At 39.5% G+C, this 21,698-nt stretch overlaps 2 protein-coding genes across 2 annotated transcripts in view; one reads left to right on the top strand and one right to left on the bottom strand.

Moving 5' to 3' along the window:
• Positions 1–525: 525 nt before the first annotated feature.
• Positions 526–11,210, bottom strand: LOC143288705 (uncharacterized). Its single transcript, XM_076597332.1, has 4 exons — positions 10,512–11,210; positions 10,146–10,373; positions 2,018–2,079; positions 526–601 (listed from the first exon to the last, which is right to left on the bottom strand). The coding sequence occupies exons 1-4, from the start codon at positions 11,208–11,210 to the stop codon at positions 526–528; spliced, it is 1,065 nt and encodes a 354-aa protein (XP_076453447.1).
• A 4,688-nt stretch (positions 11,211–15,898) lies between these two features.
• LOC143289114 (serine/threonine-protein kinase PAK 2-like) overlaps positions 15,899–21,698 on the top strand; it is a 38,309-nt gene continuing 32,509 nt past the window's right edge. Inside the window, exons 1-3 of the mRNA XM_076597976.1 lie at positions 15,899–15,971; positions 18,217–18,442; positions 20,852–20,935. Coding sequence (XP_076454091.1) covers positions 18,375–18,442; positions 20,852–20,935 — 152 coding nt within the window. The 5' untranslated portion in view covers positions 15,899–15,971; positions 18,217–18,374. The remainder of the gene's footprint in view (positions 15,972–18,216; positions 18,443–20,851; positions 20,936–21,698) is intronic.

Here is a 21,698-nt window from a genome sequence, read left to right as displayed (position 1 = left end):
GGGGGGGTTAGGTTGGTTGTTTTATTTCGTTTTGCTTTGGAAATAGTTATTTGAACATGATTTCAACCCTGATAAGGCCTCAGTGATAAAGTGGATTACAAACATGAATGGGCCAATGAACTGGACCACAATGATATTTGTTTACGCTGGACTAGTTGGTTTTGTTGACTCATATCCCTCCGAATGAAAAACTGATATTTTATATTCTGAAAAAAGGATGATGCATGATGACTTGACCAAATAAAAGAAAATATTTAAAGTAGTAGTGGTAGTAGTAGTAGTAGTAGCCGTGGCAGTGGTACCAGAAGTGAAACTGATATTGTTATTATTATCAGTATTATTATTGTTATAGTTTGTTTTTTCTCATCATTAATTCTTTTGCCACCAAGTTTCCGTGTGAAAAGCTCTCCCCAGCTCCAAATATTTTTAGTCTCAAAGCTCAAAGTCACATATTTCCGTTCGTGTCAAAACAGCACAGTGGACTTGTTCACCTCAGACTCTGTCAAGGGGGCCAAAGGTGGAAAGTCATTCCATCTTCTGTTGCCTGGGACAGTTGGAGACAGCTGTCATACTGTGTTGCAGTGTGTCAATCTGCTGTTGCCTGGGACAGTTGGAGACAGCTGTCATGCTGTGTTACAGTGCGTCAGTCTGCTGTTGCCTAGGACAGTTGGAGACAGCTGTCATGCTGTGTTACAGTGTGTCAATCTGCTGTTGCCTGAGACAGTTGGAGACAGCTGTCATGCTGTGTTACAGTGTGTCAATCTGCTGTTGCCCAGGACAGTTGGAGACAGCTGTCGTGCTGTGTTACAGTATGTCAATCTGCTGTTGCCCAGGACAGTTGGAGGCAGCTATCATGCTTTGTTACAGTGTGAAAAAGGTTTGTTTAACATGACCTCTCGATGTCGACTAAAGTTGCCTATGGCAGTGAAAGTGTTAAAAAAAATAAAGACAGTTATCATCTATAGAGTGAGAACTATTGTAACTAATTCTTTAGAAGATTGTATTGCTCTTTCTGTTCCCAGCTTGCTTGGACTTCTGAACATGCTCCCCAGACCCCACTTTGTGATGAAACCATGGAAAATATCATTGTTGATTGTATGAATATTGGAGAAATGTATAAATTATGCATGTGGACAGAAGATTGTGACTTTGACATAATAATTCATTAAACATGAAACAGAACCTGTATAAATTATGCATGGTGGCAGGTCATTACTGTTACGTTTACAGGGTGATTGTCCATTGTGACTAATATGAATTATTCATTAAACATATAGCTATACATGTATAAATTATGCTTGTGGGCAGAGGTCAGTATTGTTACATACAGAAGATGACTGAACAATGGTGACTCTGGTATGAATTATTCATTATTTGTTAAGTGCAGATAAATGTGTGCAAGTGCTCAGATTTAGGTGGTGCTGAACGGGAAGCACATAATTTTTGTTGTTAAATCTATTTTTAGAAATGTTTATCAGACTTCATAAGCCGCTGCTTGGTCTTCTATTTTGTTTTTATTTTATTTTATTTTGGTTTGCTTTTAATTTTGACCAGTATGTGTGATGGGGTAGTAAACAGGACTGCTTGATTTTGTTTTTAGTTGTGTTGTTGTTGTTGGTTTCTGCTTTATATATTCAGCTTATTTCAAATTTGTTATGGTTTACACTTTCTGCTGATTTTTGTTATGCTTTCTTCACAAAATACGCACAAATTTGTTTTCATAGTAATCTTGAAATCATGATGGTCTATTAGATTGTTTGTGTGTATGTGTGTGTGTGTGTGTGTGTGCAAGGGTATGTGCACGCATGTGTGTTTGCTAACATGTTTCATTTCTGTTTGGTCTCCAGTTGATACATTCAAAGTCTCCTCCCTTTGTTGTTGTTGTTGAAATGGTAAGTTGTTAGTCATGTTTCTTTCAGCTTTGTGCACCAGGTGTGTGTTCAGTTAAAAAAAAAAAAAAAAAAAATATATATATATATATATATATATATAAAAGTTATTTTTCTGAACTCAGTACCATGTCTCACTGCTTCCTTTACTGCGCTGGGCTGAACTGTTTCTGTGGCCCTGTGTGGTCAGCTGGGTTGAAAGTTGAGCAGCAAAAATAAATTAATGGACAGTTTCTACTGAGAATAGATGACTTCAAGGGTCAGTTTGTCAAAACCTTTTCATAACGTTGATTTACAGTTTCTTCCCAAAATGTTTGTATTTTGCACCACTTAATTGTCATGAGTAGGTGCAGTTTTTGAAAGTGATAGTTTAAACCATGCTGCTTGTTATTTAGCTGATGTATGTTTCTTGTTGGTAGTGGATTTATTTCCACTTATTTCATACTTTCTAGCAGTCTCATTTATTTTACTGATTACCTGCTATGTAGCTCAACTGAACTGTTCTTGTTTTATTTTAATCTGCAACCAGTGGAAGTTACATGAGACTGCATTTCCCTCTCCCTCTCCCCTCTCCCATGAACAAACAGAAACATAATTTTGTAATTCAGTAGCAAGAATTTTGCTGTTGTTATCAGTTTAAAATGTCAGAATAATGAAAATATACACAATTCGCTTTTTTTTCTTTTTTTTTTTTTTCCTTTTAGCACAGACAAGCAACAACACTGACCCAAATGGCCAGAAAATTGCTCTTAAATGTCACACACACGTGTCAAATACCTATTTATATAGACACATTGAAGCAGATCTGGTGTCCTGTTGAGCGCTACAGGCAGGAGAGATAAAGCCATGTTTCATGTACATATATAGGTAGCTGAGAAAAAATGCTTACATTCCATGTATCTCAGAATTTTGGCACATATCTGTGACAATATTATCACTGATCATCTGTCTTTCACCTTTCGTACAGGATAACTTGCTGTCATTTAAAACTAATTTCGTAACTAACCAGTTCCGCAAGTTTTTTTACTAACCGTATCATAAATCTGTGGAATAACCTTTCCTATGACACCATCAATGCACCATCGGTAAACTCCTTCAAAAATCACATTGACAAAAAGTTTAAGGACCATGTATTTTCCACAGAGTTAAATCTTTATTGAGCTGTAGATAAATGTAGTATACATGATGCCAGATTTAAACAAGGGTCTGTTCACAACAAGTGATCCAAAAGCATATAAATGGACACTGATTATGAGGGCAAAAGGCTTTTAGCCTATAGCCAAACATTTCTGTGATTAATTGCATGCATGGATTTTTTTGTGCAGATTTTAAGCTAAAGTGAAACTATGCAAGTATGAGCTTGATGGTAATAAAAAATTATATCAAACTTGAGATAAATGATTGCATGAAACACATGTGCCTGTCCTGTTTGAAATGCCTTGACACAGTTAAGTGTCACTTTTTTCCCAGTGTTTACATACTGGGTATTTAAATATATTCGCTGTATATCATTCAAAAACAGTTGTATTTGAAACAGGTGCCATCATGATTACAGGTGGCTCATAAAGGAATTGTTATCATCGCTTGGGACAGATTAATTCTTACTGATTTGTGTGTGTGTGTGTATGCTGGTGTTTGAGAGGGAGTGTGTGTGTGTAGCCCTGCATTATCTGTTTGCATGTATGTCATTTTGACTGGTTCTACCCAGAGATCAGTGTGCTTTGCGCTTCTTTTTTGTTGGTTTTTTTTTGTTATTGTTTTCCTAGCTCCTGCTCTTTCTCTCTCTATTGCTCTCACTTTCTCTCTATTACTTGGGACTGTTAGAGCTGAAAGAAGCTGACCACATAAATGCTGGAGATGTGAGTAAAAATCCAAGACCTCAGCACTGAACAACTTTACCTTAGCAACGATGCAAGCAAATAAGTCACTAAACTCAAATATAATCTACTGTATAATTGCAGAGCAATTCTTACCTGGTGTTTTGTCTGCTGTGCTTCTGTGGACTGCAAGTTCTGGCCGGCAACTCTTGTGTGTATTACTTAGCGCATGTGCTTTTTTAAGCTCTGATAATCCGCAGTCAGGAAAGTGGTGGGCTGGTTGTCTATCGAGAGATGATCTTTGTGTGGGATGAAATGCAGAATGCTGGTTTGGACCTTTTGTGAGAAGGGTTGTATTGTTTCTGTTTTTATTCTGGCTGTGTTTATTGCGGCTCACCTGCTTTTAATTCCAGCAGATCATTCTTGTAGGCTTTTTTTTTTCATTCGTGGTACCATTTTCTTTCATGTGTTTGACTTTCTAAAATCAAAGCTGTCCGTGATTTTTGCTTAATTGCTTATTTTATTATTATTATTATTATTCCCTACATTGATCTCCTGAGTGGGTTGGCTTTTATTTGGAAATGGCCCTTTTTTATTTTGCTGTATTTGCTGCTTCAATGGTTTTGTAGATTATTCTGGTAGCCTTTTTTTTTCATTTTATTTTCATTCCTGGTACAGGTTTCGCTTTTTATCTTAATATATATGACTTTGAACTAAAATTTGAGCTGTCACTGATTTTTGCTCTTTTTTGTCATCTCACTATATTGATCTCCTGTGCATATGGTTTCTGTTGGTCAACTTTTATTTGAAAAACCCCTGTATTTTTTTTTTTCAAACCATTTTTGCTGCTGTAACCTGTTCAGTATTGGATGACTGCTAATGGTGTAATTTTATGTTCTGTAATACACCAACCTCTGACATACATGAATTCAGGGTTATTAACACATGTATTATTTATTATCTTTGTTGTATTAATGCATAGGAAAGGAATTGAAGCAGTTACAAAGTTTATCAAAAATTGATGAGGAAATTTGAGGGGGAAAAAAAGGGAGGGTTTTCTTCCTTAACCAATCAAGCATTGGTGGGATTTGAACCTGAGCTCCAGTTGGAAATCCAATAGGCTGATATCAGCCATGATGCATAATTAACATTGTATTTCAGTGGGTCTTGTTTTGTAATCAGCTATGTTGAAGATTGAAAGTTAACCCTTTAACTTTTGAACTTTGGTAAAATGAGGCTTTTTTGTTTCTTTTTTTTCTTCTTCTTCTTCTTTTTTTTATATACTTATAAGTGATGTATTTGATTTTGCTGGAAAAAGGTAATGCAGTCCCGAAAGAGAAATCCAAATAAATGATGACTGACAGTCTGACCAGTAAGGTCTGCTACATCTCTGTGAAATGACAGCCGTCATTGATGAGTTTACTCATTGGCAGCAGTCAAGGTGTTAATGAAGTCCAAGTCTGCAGTTTTCTTTGGTTTTGATCTTGACAGACAGGTCAGTGGGAAGTTGTTTTTTTGATAATGATGATGATATGGATACTTATACAGTGCCTATTCTCAGTCAGAGACCAAGTTCTAAGGACTTTACAAACAAATGTGCTGTGGGTCAGGTGGCTGTGTGTGTGTGTGTGAGTGTGTGTACATATGTTAACTTTTATAGAAATTACATGGAACAATACTGTAACTGACATCAAGAAAAACAAAAAGAGAGGAATATATATATATATATATATATATATATATATATATATATATAAAAGAAAAAAAGAATAAAATCAAAGAAACAAAAAATCAGCACTTCTTCGTTGGAGAGCGATTTTTTTTTAAGTACAGGGTATTTTTGTACAAATTCGTTACAACTTTCAGAATGTAAAATATATAGTGTTGTAGTTGTTGTTGTTGTTTTAATTATCCATCTTTTTTCTGAATTTTTCATTTTCAAAGACTGTACATGGGTTGAAAGCACAAGGGCAATGACATGCTTGTAATGTGGGTGATGTACAAATTCATGGATTGGAACAAACATACGTTATTCAAGTGTGTAGAAACTTGCCACCGAAGGTGTGGGGTGACCTGCAAGGTTTTGAAAGCTGGATCACCTTGATCTCTCTGCATTCCATGTTTTGGATCTAATGATATAATATAATGATAACAGTATATGTATACATCTGTGGCTGCTCATCTTGGGAAAGCTGGGTGACGAATTTTGCATTCCAGAAGAGTGTACTGATTTGCCTTTGGATTATGAATCTGTGAGAATACAATTATGGCTTGTTGTTGTTTTTTTTTGTAGTGATGCATATTAATAGCTGTATATCTGCAGCTACTTATCTTGTGGGGTGAATATTTGACTCGCAGAAGAATGTACTGATTGTCTGTTGGATTATGAATCTGTCTGAGAAATAAAGATTTGGGGTTGCTTTCTTTTTTTTTCTTCTTTTTTTTTTTTTTTTTTTCTTTTTTTTTTTTTTTTTTTACATGGTGATGGCAGTGTCTTTAGTAAAATAAAAGTGTTAACTGTTTCACAGCGTCGGTTCAGGTATCTTTGACTAATTTCTCAAGCCATGGTCAGGTGCCATCTCTCACTGATTTTGTTTTTTGTTTCTTTGTTTTTGCAATGACCATTGTTTTTGGAAGTGATTATATCTGCTCCTAACTTCTTTTTTTTTTTGATTATGTATGATTTGTTGACAGGCAGGTGAAATGGGTTGTGAAAATGCAATGTTTTGGCAACAGTGAAAGGCCCCAATTACACAGAAGTTCATTTCAGTAGTTAATGGCTAGTGCTTCAGCTGACTGCCCATTTTGTGATAACAGTGCATCGGTTAGTACATTTTATCTGTGGTTAGAATTCATTACTGTATATTTTCATTACCATTCTGAACGGAGAGAAGAAAATAATCGGTTGTTCTTTGTTGAGAGTAGAGTTTTGAAAAAGGATTTATCATTTTGAATGGAGTTTCCTTAAAGGATACAGTGCAATCATTGGCTGAGTTGTTCATCGTTTGGTCATGTGACATGTGTTTATGCCATTGTGTAGGTTGAGCTGTCCACCGAAGGTTTGGACATTGAAATGCTTCTTGGCGTTTTTAACAACACTTGTCATGTTTGTCATGATTTAAAGCATGCTTCTACTGCATGGCCATTGTTAAGATATACTTTAGGGTAGGTAGGCCAAATTGCAAACGATCAGTGGAAGTGACATGCTCAACGTGTGTATTGTACAGATAACAGGCTGTACAATCATCAAATGTAGCTCTTCTGTTTTTGAAGGCTTTATCCAATTGGCTGCACCAGGAAAAGTTTGTCTTCTCTTCTTTTAACATTTTTTCAATGGTGGAAATAGCAGGGGTGCCTGAGGGTAAATGCAAATAGGCAGATCTAATTGCGAACGATGGGATTGGGTACGTATGGACAATAAAACAGAAGCAGGTCTTGAACTCATTTGACATATAACATTTTATTGGAACATTGCACCAGACTGTTGTATTGTTGGTTTTGATCACACGTGTGTGCGCGCGCGCACACACACACACACACACACACATACATTTAAACACACACACCCCACACCACACACAAACGCACCCTTTTGAGAGCGTTCAGTAACTGTACAGCATCGTTCGCAAATAGACTAAGTCAAAATGTCCTATAGTTTAATTGCAAGCGACACTATTTTGGAGACTCCTGACATGTCGAAACTGACATTCTGATCTGTCACCAAAATGCTTTCTTAAATTATCCCAGCACAGGTAATGCACAATTCATTCAACATATCCAATCAAATCAGCTATTTCAAACTATTTCAAAGTTCAAGTCCTACTACTTACTTCCCTTGATTTCAGGACTTTGAGAGCACATTTGTGAACTTGGTCAGCAGTTTTTGTGAAGAGAAGAAAGTGTGCAGAAATAACCAGAAATAGCTGATGTTTGGCTGGTTCTTGGAAATCGATATTCATTAAGGTATCAGAACGAGGTCAAAACAGATGTCAAATTGTGAAATGTGTGTGGTGAGAACGCTTTGAAGTGGGGCAGTACACAAACTGTTCACAATTACACGCTGTTCGCACTTAGGCCTACCTACCCTAATATGATTAGTTTTGTTTCATTATGTTGTATCACAACTGATCAGAATATTGTGACCAAGCACAATGATTTGAAAGCTATGTAGTTTTTTGGCAACTGCTGATGTGTAGAAGCCCTTTTTGACTCACTTGTGTAAACAAAGTGAGTCAATGTTTTAACCTGGTGTTCGGTTGTCTGTGTGTCCGTGGTAAACTTTAACATTGACATTTTCTCTGCAAATACCTTGTCAGTTGACACCAAATTAGGCATAAAAATAGGAAAAATTCAGTTCTTTCCAGTCATCTTGTTTAAAACAATATCGCACCTCTGGGATGGGCAAAAAAATAAAATAAAATAAATAATAAAAATGAAGCCTAATTATATGCAAACTGCATTTACTGTTATATTTATATTTTTTGTATTCTCTAAACTTGGCACTTTGATCTGATATTCTGACCCAACAACAAGAGCAGCCATTATTATCATTTTTTGTTCAAACAGGAACTTCTTTTGCTAAGCATGGAAGTTTTGTTTATTTTGCAAACGTTTTGGTGCAGATAGTAAAAAAGGGAAATTACTCTAATTAATGCTAGAGGACTTAATTTGCCACAAGTGAGTCTTGAAGGCCTTGCCTCTCTTGTTATCTATGTTTCCACAGCATGACATTTGTTACATTACAGTTTTACATCTTGGACACCACCATCTCTTGTCTTCTTGCCATGTAAACAGAGAAAAGCCAGTTTGTTTTCAGATCATGTACGCACATATATTTTAACTTGTTTTTTATGCACTGAAACATTGAAGAGCTTACAAAATGTGTTCTTTGTACTTTTTGGAATCCACCATTTTTTTTTTTTTTTTTTTTTTACTTTTTGTGTTGTTATTAGCAGTGACTTTGTTTGCTTGTTTGCTATTGGAGGGTGCATATTAATGCCTGGGTTTTTTTCTGTTTGACTTTTTTATTTTGACACAATTTTAACAACTAACATGGAGGGTACTTCAGTGAAAAGGTTTTTGACTTGAGAGAGCAAATAAAATGTGGCATTACTGAATGGATCTATTGTCTGAGAATTTCTTTTGTTGTGCTGATTTGTCCACCCTGTGTGTGTGTGGAGGAAGGGGGGCTAGGGGGGGGGGGGTGTTTGTGTGTGTGACATAGAAAATGAAACTCCTCACATACAGAAACAAGAGTAAGACATGCAAATAGATTCAGACAGACACTTGCACGGGCTTAAACTCCCTTTATAGAAAACACTATACATGACTGCTCAAACTGAACATGGATCCAAAAATTTGTTGTGTATTGATACAACCAAAATGTGATGACACCATGCAACACTCCAGTGTTGTGCGTTGATTCAATCAATATGCAAATTTTCCAGTGTTCAGTATGGCACAAAAGAGCATTCATTTGGCTTCAAATTCATTTGTTTTCACCAAGATTGGTGTGACAGCCGATCAAGTCGTCAGAATAAATGTTGGACGTTGATCTAACCCTTCCGTTTAATTATTTTTTAGGTCCTGGTTTGAATTAGTTGCATACCCTGAGTATAAAATGCTTCATCATATCTGGAAAGAGAAACTCATTTGTTGTGTACAACTCTGTATAACATATAAACAATGCATAAGAATCAGTCATTCAATATGAATATTTAAATGGCATAAAATGCTAAGTTGACATTTACTTCATTAAATGCAATAATTACAGTTTGAGAGTAGACATGAAGTATCATACTATAATTATTTGCATTTGATCTTCATTGCATATGCACAAAGGGGATCGAGGAGGGGGTGTTATATGTCTCACCAGGGACTTATAGAGCGAGACAAAGGTTTCTGGCGTGAGATGGTCAAAAGACCTTCTTATGACCCCTAGGACTTTGTTGGCTTTTGCTGTTGCATGTGCCACATGATTTTTGAAGCTTAGGTCTTTGTCCACCAGTACACCCAGGTCTCTCTGTACGTCACTCTCCTCCAGCCAATGTGTGCACTCCACTCCCAGATGATCCCGTCCTCTCATGCAGTAGTGGGCTGCTTCCTTAGGGTTGCCCAATCTTAGGACGCTGCATTTATCTGGATGGAAACGGAGTTGCCAGTCCATGGACCATTGCTGTAATCGATTTAGGTCCTCTTGAAGCATACCCCTCGACTCACTATCGTCACTGCATGAGAAAATCTTCGTGTCATCTGCAAAGAGCTCGACATGACTGTGGACATGACGTGGCAGGTCATTGATGTAAATGACGAAAAGCAGAGGCCCTAAGACGCTGCCTTGAGGGATGCCGCTCGTCACCTTTGCCTGCTCTGATCTTACGCCGTTTACTATAACACGCTGTGACCTGTCAGAGAGAAAGTCTCTTATCCATTCAAGGACCTTTCCGCTGATGCCATGTGCTTTCACCTTGGCCACTAGTCTGCGATGAGGCACGCTGTCGAAGGCTTTCATGAAGTCCATGTACACTGCGTCCACCCCTCTGCCTGCATCAATCATCTCAGTCCAGATGTCCAAAGTCTCCAGCAGCTGAGTTGTGCATGATCGTCCCTGCGTAAAGCCATGTTGTTGCCTGCTGATCAGTTTATTTTCCTGTAGATGTGCTGTGACCTGTTCACGGACAAGTGTCTCCAAAATCTTGCAGAGTATGCAGGTTAGGCTTACTGGCCTATAGTTATTTGGGCTGAGACGACTGCCTTTTTTGAAAATTGGTGTAACGTTTGCAGTTCTCCATGTGTTGGGGATTACTCCAGTGTCCAAGGACCTCCTGAAGATCATTGTAATAGGGGTAGCAAGGACGTCAGCTAGTTCTACCAACATGCGCGGAGTGATTCCATCGGGTCCAGGTGCTTTACCAGTCTTCAGGTTGGCGAGGTGCTTCCTGACGGCTTCTTCTGAGATAACAACATCGAACAGCTCAGAGTTAAACTGGTAGTCTGGTATCTCTGGTAGGTCACCTTCCCTCTCTGTGGTGTAGACACTCTGAAAAAAGTCATTCAGGAGATCTGCTTTCTCCTTGTCCGTTGTTGTTTTTGATCCGTCTTCCCTCTTCAGGTCAGCAATGCCAGTTCTGGCCTTGGTTTTAGATTTGACATATGACCAGAATGACTTTGGGTTTATTTTTGCCTGCTCTGCGATGGCTGCTTCCAGTTTCCTCTTCGCCTGACGGCAAGCTTTGGCTGCCCTATTTCTCGCCTTGGCGTATGCCTGGTAGTCCTCCCCTGCCCTGCTTTGTAACCACCGTCTGTATAGCTTGTGTTTTGTGCGCACTGACGTCAGGGTCCGTCCATCCAGCCATTTCTTCCTCTGGCTTCCGAGTGCTGTTGTTATGGGAACATTTTTCCTCGTACATTGGTCGAGCTTGTTCTTTAGAAATGCCCATTGATCCTCTACGGCGAGTTGTTCTAGTTGTTCCTTCCAGTTGACTGCCTGGAGCTCTGCTTTCATTGCCTCATAGTCAGCCTTATTCCAGTTGTGTCGTTTCTGATTGTTTTTTGCTCTGTAAGTACTAGCGTTGCATGGTCACTCTTTCCTAGTGCCGAAGTTAGTACGATGTCGTCTACCATGTCCTCTCTGTTGGTTAGGACCAAATCATCCAGTGTTGGTGTCTGGCCATCTCTGATGCGGGTAGCTTGCATTTGGTGCTGAATAAGATAGGCATCTTTCACAGCTTTGAAAAAGTGACTAGCTGGGTGAACTTCACTAGCATAACATCTTTCTCTGTCCCAGTCAATTTCTGGAAAGTTGAAATCACCCAACACTAGCAGGTGCGATGGCTTTCCTTCTGCCACTGATATCAGTAACTTATTCAGACTGTCATTGTTCTCTTCAGAACTGTTTGGACTCCGGTATACCAGGCCTATAACTAACTCTTCTCTGTCCTCCAGTTTACAGTCGACAAACACTGTTTCCTCAAAGTCTGTGCACACATCTTTGCGTGTAGGTTTGAGCTCTTCCTTTACATATAGACAGATGCCCCTTCCTCTCTTGTCAAGATTGTGATACATTTCAAATCCTGGAATGGAAATTTCGCTTTCTTGGACTGCATAACGAAGCCTTTTAGGTTTAATTTCGACAATTCCAATCACGGCTGGCTTATGTAGTTCCACCATAGCTTCCAATTCAGTCCTTTTATTAAGTAGACTGTCTGCGTTTGTATACAAACAACAAAAAGAATATCAATCACTCGTTCTTAGTGTGATCGACTACGGACTTGGGCTAACAACACCGTCACAAAGCAGCCTCCTAAAATCAGAAAGAGTTCAAAATGAAGTTATGAGGCTGATCCTTGGAACAACAAAAGACACGCCAACTGAAACCATGCGATACCTGCTTGACCTTCCTTCAGTGCAGGCCAGAAACAAGTTAGAACAGGTTAAGACCTACTTCAGAGCATTAGAAAACCCCAAAACCCACTGCATGATGCAGTCAATAACCACAAGGCAGCCGTATAGGACGAGGAAGATCATGAATGGGGCAAGCAGAAGACACAATCCAGCTAGTATGCCGACTACAAGACCTGAAAGAAACAAAAGAATGGGAGGAAAACCCCGAAAACGTCAATCATCAATTCAACACAGCCATTTCACCCACTCTAGGAAGACATTGTCGGGAATGGCCAGAGGGCAAAACTGAAGCAGCGGTGAATTAAGGTACTCATAGAAGAAAACAGTAAAGAAGAGGACACCATCATTTTCACAGATGGCTCAATCACCAAAGACCAATCCGGTTGGGGATTCACTGCGAAACAAAATGGAAAAACAATTATGGAAGAGAATGCTGCACACTAAGTCACAACCTCCAGCCTAACGATGGAAGCCGAAGCTATGACACATGCTCATCTATCCATATGCCTGGAAACCAACATGTCGTGAGTCTAACGGACTCAGTGAACTTCATACAGAAAATTGAAAGTGAAATGGGAAGCCCAGAGTGGCATGAGGCAATGTGCAACTTTCATATTCAAAAAATTACATGGTCATACTGCCCTGGACATGCAGGTGTTAAGGGAAATGAGCGAGCTGACAGAATTGCTGGTAACGCAACAACAACGAGCGACTTACATCTATGAAAATCGGAAATCCTCAGAAAAGTCAAAGATTACCAAAAAGAACAGGTACAAGGCCATCACACTATCGATCGCCTCAAAGAAATAAAGGTAGAGAGGGGAAGCGACCGAAAGTCTAGCATGAAAGGTAGAGCACGATGCTTTGCAAATCAAACGAATATTGGCATCATTTCTAAACCAGCACTGCGCAAATTTCTTCAAAAAGGAACAGAGTCTCTGTGGGCTTTTCCAAATACAATAGACTGAGCAACACGTTCCTGGCATCAGATATCTTTTCCCACCCCTCTTGCGGCCAGTCAGTGGCAGTGTCAGGAGAGCTCTGTGCACATGCGTGCATGTGTGTGTGTGTGTGTGTGTGTGTGTAGAACATGAGGTGTGTGTGTGTATGCATGTCTGTATTGTGTAGCAACATAATATTGGAACGTGTGGGTGTGCATATTATTTGTATCTGTGTGTGAGGGGGTGGGGGGTATGGGTGTATGTGTGTATACTTGTATAAGTGAGTGTGTGTGTGTGTGTGTGTGTGTGTGTGTGTGTGTGTGTGTGTGCCGTGAAAGTTACATAGCCTAGGAATGAGGGTGTAGAGAAAGGGGGAGGTCGAGGGGGTGCAGGGTAATATGGGAGATGGTGTGGCCGGGGGTGGGTGCAGGGTAATTTGGGAGATGGTGTGGCCGGGGGTGGGGATGGGGGGGGGGGTGCAGGGTAATTTGGGAGATGGTGTGGCCGGGGGTGGGGAGAGGGGGGGAGGTGGCATGTCCGACAATGACCATCAGGACAGCCGAGTAGAGGCAACTGCTGTCCTGACAAGAATTTAAAAGTGGAGAGAGTCTTGCCCAAGTTACAACCACATTCCCTCGGCCAAGAAGGTTTTTGGCCAGTCGGTGTAGCGATGGTTCCGAAATAAAAGGCCAACTTGCTACCATTTAACGACAGCAGCACTGAGTGTGGCTGTTTCTACATTTCTTCCCCTCCACTCGGAGTGAACATCCACGCTTTGTTGTGAACACTATCCATTCCATCTGCATGAGGAGGGAAAATAATTGTGGCCTTCCCAGTTGGTGTGGAGAAACCTTTGATCATACTGCTTTCACTTTGGTGTTTTAGTCTCTTTTGACATTACCAAATACAGTTGACTGAGCAACATACAAGACGCCACGTTCAGAGATTTTTCCACACCCCTCTTGCAGCAAATCAATGGCAGCATGTTTGTGTGTGTGTATGTGTGTGTGTGTGTGCGTGTGTGTAAGTGTCAGTATATGTACGCATGTGTCAAGACAGCTCTATGCGTGTGCGAGCGCATACATGTTTGTATTTGCGTATGTGTGTGAGTGTGTGTGTGTGTGTGTGTGTGTGTGTGTGTGTGTGTGTGTGTGTGTGTGTGTGTGTGTGCGGTGTGTGTGTGTGTGTGTGTGTGTGTGTGTGTGTGTGTGTGTGTGTGTGCGGTGTGTCGTGCGGACTACGCTTTGTGCTTGTGCGCGCGCGTGTGTGCAGAGGATGGTGGGTGGGTGTATGCAGGTCTACCGGTATTGTGGGAGCTACGCAGTATCGGAATCAGTGTGCCTGTGTGTATTATAAACACACACACATCTATCTTAATAATAATATTAATGATAGTATCTATATAGCGCCGAATCTTGTGCAGAAACAAATGTAAGCGCTTTCACACCAGTCATTTCACACGCTAACTCGAAAACTGAAGAAACTGAAGACAAGGAAGAGGCAGGGGAGGGAGGCTATATTGGGAAGAGGTGGGTTTTGAGGCCAGACTTGAAAGAGCTGAGTGCGGAGACCTGACGAAGCGAAAGAGGAAGTTCATTCCAAATGCAAGGTCCAGAAACAGAGAAAGAACGGCGTCCAACAGTGGAGTGTTTGAACCTGGGTATGCGTAAACATAGTGGATCCGAAGCCGGTCGTAGAGAGCGAGATGGAGTGTAGATTTGTAGGCAGCCACAAAGGTAGGAAGGGGCAGATTTAGTGTGCTGCTTTTGTCCTTTATTCTGTGTGAGACAGGGAGCCAATGGAGATGTTGCAAAAGAGGGGTGATGTGCTCAGATCTTTTCTTTCTGAGGACGAGTCGGGCAGCAGAATTTTGTATGCGCTGAAGGGACTGAATGAATGAAGCAGGCAAACCAGACAATAGAGAGTTACAGCAGTCAAGGCGAGAGAGAATGAGAGAAACGACAAGTCTACATGATGCGTCGGTGGACAGATATATCCGAGTGGAACTGATGCGTCGCAATGGACAGCAGCAAGATTGGCATGTCTGACTGAAATTTTTTTGCATAGACACGTGTGTTGTCAAGGACGGCAGGGTAATGTGGGAGATGGTGAGTGGGGGGGGCGGGGGGGGGGGTCGTGTGCTTTTTATGTGTAGCGTTGAGCCCAGCACTTTTATTCGTGCTTCCATATCTCTGAAACTTCATGTTTGGTGCATATCTGTTGTGCATGTTTGTGTATGTGCGTGTGCGCGTCTCTGTATGTTTATTTACATTTAGTTGCTTATCTGCTTGTTTATTACAATTATTGTCTTTGTATTCATCTATTTGTGTGTTTATTTATTTATTTATCTATCTATTTTTCCCGTTTTGTATTTTATTTCATTATCTATCTGTTTACTTTTTTCTCAGTTTTCTTTTTCTCAAGACCTGACTATAAGCGCGTTGCGTTACGCTGCTGGCCAGGCATCTGTTTGGCAGATGTGGAGTAGCGCATATGGATTTGTCCGAACGCAGTGACGCTTCCTTGAGAAACTGAACTGAACTGAACTGCTTGCCTATCTCAGAATGTGTGTAGAACCCCGAAAAGGATCAATTGCATGCCTTGTAGATTCTGAAGACATCAAAAGATGAGTTCATAAACAAAAAAGCAAACTCGAAACATCTTCTGAACAAAATCTGTTATAAAAAGAAAACAAAACGAAAATGAGTTAAACCAAAATAATCTTAGAAAGGTTAATCGGTTGAATAGGAGAAACAAAAGGGGGCGTGGTCAATCAATTTGACAACAAACCCAACGAAGGCCTCACTTCAACACGGATCTCGCGAGATAGAACGCGAGACTTGGAAACGCCATTTTGGATACTGACTTCCTGAAGCTCGGGGCCACGAGAGGAAACTGGATACTCTGGCTCGTCGGCTAAGGTATGCATCCTTTTCACAATTGATCTGCCTGGGGAAGTTCATTTTGTATCCGTCTGTTTTGTATCTTCATTGTCAGAAGTGAACTTCAAGGAGTGTTTGACACCGGTAGTTTCAAGTGCTGCCCCTGTTGTCTGCTCTTCAGGAGTCCGAGACATTGGTATCGGCCAATCAATAATGACTCATCGGGCTCTGCTCAAAAGACTCACTCACACACACACACACACAAAAAGGAAAAAAAGAAGAAGAAGAAAATAAGTCCGAACGGAAAACGTTTTGTGGTCAAGGTCTGATGTTACTTACTAGTGGGTGGTTTGACCTCACATATTTTGGTTAAAATTTAAACAGCAGTTTATTGAAATCTCAGAACTCAAACACGCGTAAAAATTGGCAGCACAGGTAGACATGAAGACAGGTGCTTGTTTATGTTATCTGCATGTCTGACCCTGAGGGCTTTGAAGTTGATAACGCTGTGATAGCCGCGAATTCTAAGTCTAAAAGTCTTCTGTCTGTGTCGCTATTTTTAGACGTGGGGGTAGTCTGCTTTTTTTGCGGTCTTTGGCGTACCAGTACCCAGTGCCAAGAGAGTACCAGTGTTGCCACTCCCCCATTACCAAGTCCAACACCCCATTCTTTAAAAAAAAATTCATAGTCACATTCACACCTTTTTCTCTTTTGCCTGGTTCTCACAGTCACAATATCCACAAGCTCTGTCTCACCCCATATGCCTGTAACAGTGTAAGTTGAGTGCATTAATGGGTTGGTCAGTGGCACTCCCTTTATCTCAGTGAACAGCCTCAGCTCAGTGAAATGATTGTGACTCATGTTGTCATCATGTGTACAGTGTACACCAGCACAAGCCTGCAAGTGTGTGTCCTTGGATGTCTGTTTTCATTGGGAGGTTTGGGTGACAGTACAGCTTGCACAAGGTTGTCTCTGACTCAGACTGGAAGCTTCATCGTTCATGTGAAGAGATGGTCTAGAACTGAAGAAGCGGAAAGTCTGTGAGTGTGACAGCCTGTGACAGTGTGAGTCTGAGTGACTCATCTTTAACAGGAATGTCTCATTGTTTGACAGGATAAAACCTTGGTAATTGCTGTTTTCTCACAGACCTTGCTGAGTTGTTCGAAGTCTAGGGATGTTCACAAAGCAGTGGCGTAGGTTTTATTTGCAATTGTTAAAAATACTCATTTTCAAAACATAAGAACAGAAGATATTGGTAAAAGATATCTTTCATCATTATGATTATATATGTATGAGATAGAGAAAAAAAGAGTTCTTCAACACATTTTTTTCATTATTTGTTATTGTTAGGTTAATAGGAATCGTCAACTAAGTTTGATTCTGTTTGATCATTGTCATTAATTGGTCACTAGTAAAGCCCATGGTCAGTTGAGAGTGGTTTGGGAACATTTTATCAAGTCAGTCTGTGGGATTTTTCAGCCTCATGTCGCTCCCAGAATTGAACTTGCTGTGAGAAGAACTGGGATCATATGAGAAGAATGGGACCAGACAGTGACATAGTCAAGTGCTTTGGACTTTAGCTGCAAGGAATGTTTCAGGGAATGTTGCCTGCACAGTCACAGGATACTGCAGGTGTATGTTATCTTTTGTACCAGGACAACACAGATTGAAAGGAAACATACTTATATGTCTGTCATTAAATATATTATACAGCATGAGTTTGTCCGTTGCACTTGCAGCAGTGTCACCATCACCACCATCATCTTCATGCATTAAACATATAGTAATTAATATTTTTACTCTGGTCCGGGCCATAACCTGGCTTGTGCCAACTTGTTGGGTGCTGTACTGCTAAACAAATAACCAACTGTTTCAATTTCTAGCCTTTGAAATAATTGAAAATTAACAAACAGAGGGGCCAGGAGATGAAATGATTAACAAATAGTAAAGAATGGTAACTCTCTCCATTCACAAGGTACATAACTTCAAGTCAGTGCTGCTTACACTACCGATTCAGCTAGCACACAGGTAAATAAAAGGTACATTGGAACAAACCCAGACACTTCCTCAGAAAAGGAAGCGCCTTTGAAATAATTATTTAGATATATTACATCAATACATCATTTTACATGACATGTTTTTGCTATGATTTCAGTTTCACTTTTTGTTTCCTTTCAGATAGTCATTTATTTGTTCGGTGTTGGCAGCTACACCACAGGCACTGACTTAAATTATTAAACCATTTTTCACTAGAAAATTCACAAGTGTTTTTATTTTCACACAGGATCAATTTTCACCAAGCATCAGTGTCTTCCAAGGTAAAGGACATACAGGGAAGGGGAGAGTTGTAGTGCGCGAGAACTGACAAGGCTGCAGGACAAATTTACATAAAATCTGACGCAGTGTATGCTGGACTGACGGCTACATTGTTTGACTGGCAAGATGTCGAGCAGTTTGTCAGAAGATGGGGAAAAGCCTCCAGCCCCACCAGTACGTCTTGAGAGTACCAGGTAAGTGTGTCTTGAAAGTTAAATGTTCATCTGTTTTTTGGTGGGTTTTTTTGTGTGTTTGTTTCCCTCCTCCCCCCCCTCCCACCCCCTCCCCTCAGTCCTGCTTTGTTGTCCCTTTTAGAAATACCACAGAGCTTTTTTTTCTTCTTTCTCTCAGTCCCTGTTTGTTTTCTTCATAGTGTTCTTTCTCTCAGTCCCTTTATACTAAAATTTTAGGGTTTTTTTTCACAGTCTTTGTTCAGAATTACTACTTTATACGTTGAAATTGTGTACAGTTGGTTGTTGTTGTCAGAGGTTAGTTTGCTTGTGTTTTAGTGTACTCCCAACTTATCATTGTGTGTATTAACCTCAAACTGGATTGTTTTTTAATGTTTGGCTTGTTTGTATCTATAGTCAGTTGTCCTCTTATTGTTTATTCTGTTTATTTTTGTTTGTTTGTTATTTTTTATGTTGAACCTTGGACTGATCTGAGCTAACATAATATTAATGTTTTCATTGGTGTTTTTTTTTTTTTTTTTTCAGTCTATTTATTACCCTTCTGTATTCATTTTGTTTTCTATTATTCTATTAATTTTTGTGTCTAGTCTAGGGCCTTTCATTTATGGAGTTGTCTAGTTTCTTTGCCATGTTTTATTTCTTTTTTTTTAAACAGGCAGTTGTCACCAGGAGAATTTGTGTTTACCATATGTTGAGTTGAGTTCTGAAGCTATTTAATGTTAAATTTGAAATATTAAATGCTGAACAGGTATATTTTAAAATGCTAGAACATATATTGTTTTGTTATTAGGGTATGTTGTTATATAATATATCATCTGTTTATGATGATGATAATTGATACGGATGCCTACATTAGTACATAGCGTCTATCCTTGGTTGGAAACCAAGCTTAAGGTGCACTTTACCAACAGTCATTTTGTACAACAGGCTGCCTGCCTGGGTAGAGCTGTATGACAGCTGCCATTGGACGCTCATTATTCTTTTCCTGTCATTCAGTCAGGTTTCAGTCACATACACATAGTGACATACACAACCATACAGACATGAGCATAACAATTAACATTTTGCATACTATGACCGTTTTGTTTATTTGACCTGCTGGTTAGGCAGCCATACTCAGTTTTCAGGGGTGTGCATGCTGAGTATGTTCTTGTTTCCATAACCCACTGAACGCTGACATGGATTTATAGGCTCTTTAACGTGTGTATATTTGTTATGCCTGCTTATACATATTTGAAGGGGGTTCAGCACTAGCAGGTCTTTGCACATATGTTGACATGGGATATCAGAAAAATCTCAACCCTTTACCTACCAGTTGCTGTTACTAAAGACAAAAACTCAACACGTTGGTCAGGCCTTAAGGCCCTACCGAATGCTGCAGGGGGGAAAAAAAGAGAGAGATAAGAAGAGCATAGGACCAGTTTTAACTCAGCAACATCGCAGATGAACCGTAGACTAGTAGAATTCCTGGAGCAAGTGAGAGCGCTAAGAAAAGGGGGAACACATGTGGTTTTGTCATCACAGGAGGTTGTTGTGCACTGAAATGGAACATGTGCATTTATTTTGTGTTACACACTAACACAGCAAGTAAAAGAGCTGAACTGAAGGAGGGGAAGAATGGGAAGGATGGATGAGGAGGAATTAGGGGGTGGGTGGGGAAGAGGGGAGGGAGGTGGAGTTCGGAAAAGAAGATAGTCTGTATAGATCTGGATATCCTTTGTAATAAGTAAAGATTGACATTGAAAAGGTTTTAAGAAAAACCATGAATTCATGCAGAACAGTGGCATAGAGTAGTTTTACTTTTAGCTGTGAAACAAACAGACCAAAAGAATGGGAGAAGAATTAAATGGAAACCAAATGATGGCTGCCCGGTTATTTGAAAATTAAATGCAGAGATGTTTTTGATATTTTATTTTATTTTATTGGGTTTTTTTTATTTGTTTTATTTGTCCACTTACTTTATTGGCAGAAATTCTATAATTCAAAGAATGTAGCTATGCACTAATGCAGTGTCTAACTATTTTTAAGTAATGATATTTGTATTTGCATGTCTGTTGTGGATAGTTCTTGGTTTTCAGTAAATTTCGTACCCAAACCCTGTCCTTTCTTTTGTTTTTTCTTCTTTTTTGTTGTTGTTTTTTTGTTTTTGTTTTGATGTTGCATGCATCAGTTTTAATGTTTCATCAGATGTATGTGTTTGGAAATAGGTGTTGTGGTAAATCCAGTGTATTTGTAGATTTAGTTAATTCAACTTTCAACTTCAAGCATGTTTAATTTACCAGTTGAGAATGGTTGTCAAAGGTCTGTCGGCAAACATGTTCCACGCATGCGTTCAGTGTTGTGTCCTCATGTTGTTGTTGTGCCAAGATGTGCCACCCACACTTTGCAAGCTGTTTCTCTTGCATTGATTAGGATGCAGAACCAGGGACCAAAGTATGGTCCGATGAAAAGAGCCGGGCCGATTGCCTCTGACAGAGTGCCGATTTTGGCAGACAGGTCAGACAGTCCACTTAAAAAAAGTTCATTGATAAAATTTAATCCCTGTTTGACTTGTGTGTCTTAATTTATGAATTTAGTGATTAAAGTTTATTTATTGGCTTATGATATTTGTTCCTTAACTTCTTGTAGAACTTTACAATATATTTTAGGTAGGGATAGGAAATGCTTTGGATTAATTTTGAAATAGATTGATAAATTTTTTATCTTAATTTTGAAACTAGAGAACATGCCGATAACATTCATTGAAATAAAAGTGGTTCTATTGATCATTGATGGATTGGTGACTTTTCTGGCTCAGTTAAATTTACATAAAATTTACGAATTAAAGAAAATGATTTTAGTGGAATATCATTATTCTGTAACTGTGTAAGTTAGTGTCTGTATAATTTAAGAAACACACACACACACACACACACACACACACACACACACACACACACACACATGAGCAAATACACACATGCATCATTGCATATCTAGTTATGAATGAACAAAGTTTTCTACTTCTACCTGTTTAGTTATTCTTTCTCCGAATTAGGGGTTGCAATTCTGAATTCACATGTTCACATATATCTTTTTTTTAAGAGAGGGCTTATATACTATATAGTTTATATGATTGTTTAGACACATGCATGTATTATAGATCAATATGATTGTTTTGTTTCACCCTGTAGCAGCCTATCTCTGTTTTAAGAGCTGATGTGAGCAAGGTTTGTTTGTGTTTAACCCCTCAGACTCTATCTAACATGACTAACGGGAT

Source organism: Babylonia areolata, chromosome 13 (genome assembly GCF_041734735.1).
Source record: "Babylonia areolata isolate BAREFJ2019XMU chromosome 13, ASM4173473v1, whole genome shotgun sequence".
NCBI classification, from domain to species: Eukaryota; Metazoa; Mollusca; class Gastropoda; order Neogastropoda; family Buccinidae; genus Babylonia; species Babylonia areolata.
Note: the sequence above shows the minus strand (reverse complement) of the source record. Positions and strands in the feature narration are given on the sequence as shown.

Excerpts from the sequence above, each read along its gene's own strand:
- LOC143288705 (XM_076597332.1), bottom strand. The coding sequence starts at position 11,210 with ATGAAAGCAGAGCTCCAGGCAGTCAACTGGAAGGAACAACTAGAACAA. Across the intron at positions 10,374-10,511 it reads GGAGGTCCTTGGACACTGGA|GTCACAGCACATCTACAGGA; the intron begins GTAATCCCCAAC and ends GTCCGTGAACAG. Across the intron at positions 2,080-10,145 it reads CACATGGCATCAGCGGAAAG|CTGACCACACAGGGCCACAG; the intron begins GTCCTTGAATGG and ends CTTTCAACCCAG.